This window comes from Belonocnema kinseyi, chromosome 9 (assembly GCF_010883055.1).
Source record: "Belonocnema kinseyi isolate 2016_QV_RU_SX_M_011 chromosome 9, B_treatae_v1, whole genome shotgun sequence".
Taxonomy (NCBI): Eukaryota; Metazoa; Arthropoda; class Insecta; order Hymenoptera; family Cynipidae; genus Belonocnema; species Belonocnema kinseyi.
Window position 1 is genome coordinate 128,861,856 of NC_046665.1, and position 8,261 is coordinate 128,870,116.

An 8,261-nucleotide genomic window follows, 5' to 3' on the forward strand; every position below is an offset into this window, starting at 1 on the left:
GTAACGTTTTATTTTCGATAATTCAAAATTTTTGGTAGTTTACGATTTTCGAGAATTAAAAATTCGGCAATTTTACTATTTCTGGAATTTCTATAGTTCGAGTTTTAAAATTTAGGAACAAAAATTTCCGGTAGTTTTATTTTCTTGCTACAATTTTTAATTTCGGGAATTTTCATATTTCTTTACTTTACTATTTTTGGGAACTTGCACATTCGGGTTTTAAGGTTTGAAGAACAGGAAATTTCGGCAGTGAACTATTTTCAAAAATTTGAGATTTCTGTTCTTTAATAATTTCGAGAATTTTTAATAACGGAATTTGAAAAAAAAAAACAAATTTATTTCTTTAGGAAACTTAAACTTTAGAGGGGGGGGGGGGGTGACTTGCCCTGTAGTTCGAAAAGAGTTTTTTGGACCACCCTAGTACACGCACTAAATCTGGTGAGGTTGTGATTTTTATTAGATACACTAAAATTTTGAAGTTTTGGTCAAGGGAGTGGAAAACTGTAGAAAAGCAAAACTAAATTGGTAAATTTTTTTTCTATTTTTTTACAATCTGATGATTTTTTTCAAAGTTAAGATAACTAACTTAGATCAACAAGACGGCTTTCCTTGGGTTGACTTTTTCGGCGTTTGACTGATTGCTGGTATGAACGCGTAGAACTTAAAATCCGGGATAAATTTATTATTAGGTTCACATTCATTTTTTGCAGAATAATAAACATTATAACCACCGGTAGTTTTCGTTATATTGAATTCTATAAAAGCTAGTGTATCAAGATCTCTGAAAATGTAATAGTCATTTTCGTCCTCATTTTCAGTGAAGTTGTTGATTGTGAGAGTAATGTCATTTTTCTTGAAATCAACCTGATAGTTGTTGTATCCATTAATACTTGTAATATAGTCAAATTGCGGGTCAACTCGTAACCTGGATAAAAAAAATTGTAATTCAGTAGATTTAGTGATTTACTTACAATGTGCTTGTGTGGTGTCCTTCGGAATACAAAATCGTCAGTGGGGGACGTGAACCATTTTAGATGGGGCAAAGCGAACCACTTAACTTACGCTACTTTATATTATTATAAAATAGAGATGATCCGGTGCATAAATCGCCTGATTTCTAACGTAATACCAATCTGGCCCCGATCTGGCCCCGATCTGGTTTCCCCATCAGGCCCTGATCAGTGGAACGCTGTGGCCCATACTTGGGCCACAGCGTGAGAAAAATTAAAGTAAGTAATTACGCTCTGTGGCTTATAGAAATCTAACCTCAAATAAATTATTATTCAATTGAATCGTGTTCTGTCAATAAATATAAATAAAATTATTATAGATGGTATAATACGTGTATCAGAAATTAATATTGATCGGTCCGTTCAATTTATGAAATAGGGCAAGCCAGAAAAGTTTTATCTACTTGAAAATCAATTAATGTCTGACATAACACAGTTTCAAATAAAATTAGTGTATTTAGAATTAGATCAGTCTAATATTATTATATTATGAAATTTATCAAATACTTTATTCTTGAATTATTATTTAAAAACTCAAGGTTTATTAATTGAATGTAAAAATACGTTAATGACACCTTTTCATAACATGAATTTCTGAATCAAGTAGTAAATTCAAGACAGATATTTACTCAACTGCGCATGCTTCGTATTCCGCTTCTAATTCGCGCGCAATTTAAAATGCTAAAAAATATTTTTTTTTTGTTTATTAGTCATTCATAATAGTATTTACTTAATATATTTTAATTTTGACACACCCAAACCCCTTAAATTGTACCCGGAAAATGCCCCAAAAATTGCAAAATGGGAGTTTTATATCAAATGCATGCTACAGACGGTATTTTTTAAAATTATTTCAACATGATTTATTTTTAATTGATAACTGACGAGTTTTAAAGTATATTTTAAACAACTTTAAACTGTTTAAATAATGATTATTTGCTTAAACAATTTTTTTTCTTTTTTACATCGTGAAAAGTTATTATCTTTCGGAATAAATCGTAAAAGTTGATGAATGTCAAAAATAGTTAGTTCCTGTTCAACTTATTTGGTAATTATTTAAACAATTTTTATTTAAAAAAAAATTTTTTCTTCCTATAGTCGTAAATTATTATCATTATTTGAAAATATTGACACAATTAAAGAATGTTGAAAGCAATATATTTTTTAAGGATATTTTGTAAGTACTTAAACCATTTTGATTTGTTTAAACAATTTTTTTCCCTTGTAAAGCGTGAAAAATTATTACATTCTTGAATTAATTACATAATTGAAGAAATTTGAGAAAATATTTTTTCTTTGCTTAAGACATTTTAAAATTATTTAAACAATTAATAATCATTAATGATCATTAATATGAACAGTTTTTTCAGTCTGTTATGAATAGTCATTTTCTCAGATCGTATTCGGTACTAATTCCAAAATATCTTAAGACAAAAATATTACTGTTAGCATTCGTGAATTGTGTCATTTATTGCAGAAAAGAATAACGTTTTACGACTTATAGGGAAAACATTGTTTAAACAGATAACAATTGTTTTAACAAATTGAAATTGCTTTAAAAATGGCTATTTATACTTTAGAAAAATTTTTACTCTTAACATCCTCTAATTGTGTCACTAATTCCAGAGAATCATAATTTTTCACGCTTTACAAGGGGAAAATTGTTTAAATAATTAACAAACAACCTTCAAAATATATTGCTTTCAGCATTCTTTAATTGTGTCATTATTTCCAGAAAAAAATAAATTTTTACGACTTTAGGGAGAAAAAATTGTTTAAACAAATAACAAATTTTCAAATAATTATTTAATAAGTTGAAAAAGTACTTACTTCTCTTAACTTTCATCAACTTTGTACGATTTATTCCGAAGTATATTAATTTTTCATGATTTACAGGGGTAAACAAATATTTAAACAAATAATCATTGTTTAAAAAATTTAGGGTTATTAAAAAAATACTTTCAAACTTTTCAGTTACCGAGTGAAAATAAATAATTAAAATCTTTTTTAAATACCGTCTTTAGCATGAATTTGATAGAAAACTGTTATTTTGTAGTTTTTGGGGCATTTTCCGGGCAGAATTTTAGAGGTTTGGGTGTGCCTAAATTAAAAGCTATTGGGTAAAAAACTATTCCTTAAATACTCCTTAAGAGGTGACAATACTCAAATTCACAAAAATTTCATAAAAAGTACTTCTTTTTTCAATTTTTTTGAAAATCGAGCTTTTCCCATTCAAAACCCCATGTTAATATTAAAAGCCCGGGGGCGAGGATTAACGTTGAAAAAAATTATGGAATTTATTTTTCAAGAAAACGGACAAAATTTTGGACCAAAAATCGAAAGTCAAATTTATTGAGGTATAAATTTGGACCACCCTAATATATACGTTTTAAAATCGAATTTTAGTTATGGTTCACATCACTCCACCATCTCCTAAAATGGAAAAAAAAACTTTTTTTTTTGCGAAAAATAAAAAAAAATTTCAACGAAGAATAGAAAATTTTAAAGTTAGAATGTAACAAAATGTACTCTGCCACTTTTTTTTTAAGGTCAGAGCCAACAGATTTGCAAAAAAATGCATGACATTTATATTGGACTTCTTAAAACATGGTTCACATCCCCCCACTTCACAGTGGAGAAAAAGTACATTTTTTGGTTCAAAATACGATTCTGGCAAAACCTGTGGAACGATTTGGATGTTTTATTTTTGAAGAAAGCTGATAAAATTACAAAGAAAGTTGTCGGGCCTAATTTTTAATTTAGTTTTTAAATTTTTTTATAAATAAATAAATATGACGAAAGAAATGACAATTTTTTCTATTTGTCGTTCCCGGTGCTCGTCAATAATAAGAAAAATTTTTTCATAACCGGCGTTTCAGATATTTACATTATATAAAGATATTCCATCGTGATATAATAAACACAAGAAATTTTTATAAACAAATTATTTTTTGAAAATGTGTTCTCTATAATTTTCAGTAATTAATCTTTTTTTTTAAGTTATATTGCAAGAAACTTTGATGGAAACAATATTTGCATGGAAAAAATTTCTTTTTAGACTATTCTTGTTATTATTATAAACAAATTTAATAAACAAATGCATTATTCAGCCACTTGTCATCATAAAAATTTGTTTTTTTCGTTGTCAATTTTTCAAAAACAAGATCCTCATGATAATTTCAGAAAAATTCATAATTTGTTGATAAATTTTAGGATTTTGTAAACAAATTTAATAATAAGATGCATTATTTGGGCATGCCTTGACGTGAAAACTAGTTTTTTTTTTAATTCAGTTCTTTTAATTTCAGAAAAAAGTTCTATTATATTAAAAAAAAACAGTTTTTCCGTCGACAAATGACCAAAAAGTAAATTTTTAAAAATTAAACTTGATAAAAAAATCGTAAAATTTATGAGCTAATTAAAACTGTTGTTGTAATTAACATGAAGTTCTCAATTAAACAAACTGACATCGATAAAAAAAATTTTCGTCGACGGATGCCAGAATAATGCATTTGTTTATTAAATTTGTTTAAAACAAAAAAAAATCATTAACTTGTGATCATCATAAAGTTCCCAATTAAAGGGACTGGCATGGAAAAAAACGAATTTTTTTCGTCGATAAGCGCTCGAATAATGCATTTGTTTATTAAATTTGTTTGATAAAATCATAACATTCATCAATAATTCATGAATTTTCAAAATTATCATAAAGATCCTAATTTAAAAAAGTTGACATCGAAAAAAATAACGAATTTTTCTGACGACAAGTGTCTGAATAATGAATTTGTTTATTAAATTTGTTTTTTATTTTAACAAGAATAGTCTTCGAAGAAATTTTTTCAATTAAAATATTGTTTCCATTTAAATTTTGTGCAATATAACTTGAAAAATGTTAAATTATTGAGAATTATAGAAAACTCATTTTCATCAAATAATTTGTTAATAAAAATTTGTTTGGTTTATTATATCATGATGAAATTTTTTTTTAAATTTAAGCCGGAATCACATTTTGAACAAAAAAATGTGCTTTTTCGCCAATAAGCACTTTAACGTACCATTCATGGAACATAGCTGAATTCCTACTATTTATAATAACTTTCAGCTTGATTTTATCTTCCTCTTGGTCAACAGGTTCGACACCTAGTCTCGCTAAAAATAGGTTTGGTAAATATTTCTCAATCTTAACTTCTGATTTTTAATACAGTTCTTTGAAATAAATAAATGAATAAATAAGTTAATAAATTAATAAATTAATAAATTAATAAATTAATAAATTAATAAATTAATAAATTAATAAATTAATAAATTAATAAATTATAAATTAATAAAATAATAAATTAATTAACTAATTATTCAATAAATAAATAAATTAATTAATTAATGCATAAATAAATTAATTAATAAACATACGTTTAACTTTTATGATTCTTTCGACAGTGTTCACTTTGTCATGCTGAAATATCACGTTGCATTTGTAATTTCCCTTATCATTGTATGTTGCATTTCGTATTTTTAATGAGCTTTCATATTCATCAGCATGTGTGAATTTCAGGGTTTCTTCTCTTCTTATATCCTAAAAAAATTTTAAATTATTTGGTGGCTAATGAATTCAAGATGTTTCGAAAAAATGTTCAATTTAATTATTTATAATTCATTTATAACAACTGTCAATAAATTTATATATGAATAGGGTATGACAATTATCCAATTTTTCAGGTCTCAAATGTAGAAAAATACAATAAAAACGATAATTCAAACTTTCCAAGAAATGAAATTTTTTAAGGAAAATAAAATTACCAAAAGTTTTTATTCCTGAAATTTTGGACAAAAATGTTCGAATTCCAGAACATAGTGCGCTACCGATTTTTTTATTCTCCACAAGAAGTAAATTTACAAATTTTTAACTTTGAAAAAAAAATGAAGATTAATATTAATAGCAGAATAAATACCCTATTTTGGTGAATTTGAAATTTTGGCACTTTATTTCGGATATTTAAAAATTTCAAGATTATCTATTTTTAGAAACTTTAAAATTCAACAATGCACTATTCTCGGGAAATTTTATGATTCCAAAAATTTGAAAATCCGCTTTTCAAAATCTCGGTAATTTCCTATTCACGGAAATTTAAAAATTCGGCAATTTTACTACTTTCAGAATATCTAAAGCTCGAGATTGAAAATTCGAGGAATAATTATTTCAGGTAGTTTTACTTTTTTTCGAAATTTGGAAAATTCAGAAATTTTCAAATTTCCGTAAATTACTATTCTCGAAAATTTGGAGATTCATGTTTTAAATTACAGAAATGTACTATTTTCTTGTATTTAAAATTTCAATAACGTACTATTTTCGAGAATTTGAAAAGGCAACCAATTTTCAGGAATTTTCAAAATCAGAAATTTTACTATTTTTGGAATTTCTTCAGTTAGAGTTTCAAAATTTCAGGAATAAAAATTTGCAGTAGTTTTACTTTTTTTGAGAATTCGAAATTTCAGGCATTTTCATATTTCGATAATTTACTATTCTCAGTGATTTGTATAATCGAACTCTAAATTACGGAAATTTACTATTTTCAAAAATTTAAAATTTCAGTGGCGTACTATTTTCTGGAATTTGGACATTTAGGCAATTTAATATTTTCGGGAATTTCGATAACACAATATTTTAGAATTTGGAATTTTAGGAGTTTTTCAATTTCGGGAAATTTCAAATTCGGTGAGATAGTATCTTCGGGAATTTCATAATTTCCTAAATTTAAAAATTTCAGGAACTTTATTTCTTTGATTCAATAATTTCGTGAATTTTTAATTCGGGGATTTTCAAAATTCGGGTCTGAGAAATTTGATAATTACATTATTCAGGTAATTATACAATTTTGGTAATTGCAACTTATAGAAATTTAAAATTTCCGTAATTTACTAATTTCTTGGATTTGAAAATCTAAGTTAAAATTTTCCTTGATTATACAAATTTAATAATTCAATTATTTTCGCAATTCTAAATTGACGTAACATTCAAGAATTTTATACTTCGAGTATTAAAAATTTTAAACAAAGACCAAAGATAAATAAAACTACCGAAAATATTTCTAAACCTTTCAATAATCTCTAATTGTTTATAACTAACAGTTTCAGAAGGGGTTGTCCACTCAATTTTTATTTTTTCATTCTCCAATGTTTTTACTTTGCAAATTGCAAGTATTTCAGAAAATTCATTTCCGCATCCATAAACTATTGTTGGTACATCGATAATTTCTTCATCTGAAGTAAGAAAATATTAAAATTTATTTTTTAAATAAATTAAAATTTTTAATTAGACTTAAATATTGTAATAAAAATCGCAAATTTTATACTTGTAACAACAGCTCGTGAATATAATTCAGAATCACTCCAGAAAGAATTAAGAACTTCTCCAGGTGTCACAGTTCGTATGCAAAAGTTCTTTAATGTTGTGGCTACAACATGTAATTTAGAATTTAATTTCTGATCTTTTTTAATGAAAATATTTTTTTAATTAAATGTTTTTTAAACAAAACATGTATACTTACAGGAAGAAATAATAATAGAAATCACTAAAACGAATAAAACAACGAAATAATGCATATTTCTTCTAGTTTTTGTACCAACTATTTTAATGGGTAAAGAAAACATACTGTGTTATTGCGAGAAAATATTTTCTTATATAATTCACGCGGTCTTATCTCGCTCTAAGAAAAATGTTGTCTCAGACCAACTAAAGAATTGATCATAACCGGTTTTTACAAACAAATGTGATTTTCATTGTAATCTTTTTCATAATCATTCAAACCATTTTGTTGAATTCTGTTTGAATTAAAAACAATAACAGGGATCACAGTCTCTGAAGAAAATATATTTTCCATGATGTGATTTCAATGGAATAACACTATTTCCGATTCAAAAATTTAAAAACTTACAAAAATGATCCCTTTAAAAAATTTTGAATGCAAAGTATTTTCTCATTTTTCGTAAATTTAAAACTATTTTCATGCAAAAAATGTCTTTTTCTTTTAAAGAACATAGCTGATAATATAAAATAAATTTCTAAAATTATCGACATTTTTTTCCAGACATTTGATTTTTGAAACAAAAACTATACTAATTGGAAAGTTGAATTTTCATCTTAAAAAGATTAATTTTTAAACAAAAAATTAATTTACTATAAAAAAAAGACAAAACTCAATAAAATAAAGAATTCTCAACCAAAAAGTTTTGTTTTCATCTAAAAAAGATTAA

General features: G+C 25.5%; 1 protein-coding gene across 1 annotated transcript; it reads right to left on the bottom strand.

Moving 5' to 3' along the window:
* Positions 1-518: 518 nt before the first annotated feature.
* On the bottom strand, positions 519-7,673 carry LOC117179997. Its single transcript, XM_033372268.1, has 6 exons — positions 7,556-7,673; positions 7,361-7,462; positions 7,135-7,268; positions 5,421-5,583; positions 5,066-5,159; positions 519-925 (listed from the first exon to the last, which is right to left on the bottom strand). The coding sequence occupies exons 1-6, from the start codon at positions 7,656-7,658 to the stop codon at positions 592-594; spliced, it is 930 nt and encodes a 309-aa protein (XP_033228159.1). The 5' UTR covers positions 7,659-7,673; the 3' UTR covers positions 519-591.
* Between the last annotated feature and the right edge of the window lie 588 nt (positions 7,674-8,261).

Bases quoted from the DNA above. Each gene is read 5' to 3' on its own strand.
- LOC117179997 (XM_033372268.1), bottom strand. From the start codon at position 7,658: ATGTTTTCTTTACCCATTAAAATAGTTGGTACAAAAACTAGAAGAAAT. The intron at 5,584-7,134 runs GTTAGTTATAAA...AAATTTTTTTAG, and splicing joins GGACAACCCCTTCTGAAACT to GATATAAGAAGAGAAGAAAC. The intron at 926-5,065 runs GTACGTTAAAGT...TTTTTTATCCAG, and splicing joins TCAGCTATGTTCCATGAATG to GTTACGAGTTGACCCGCAAT.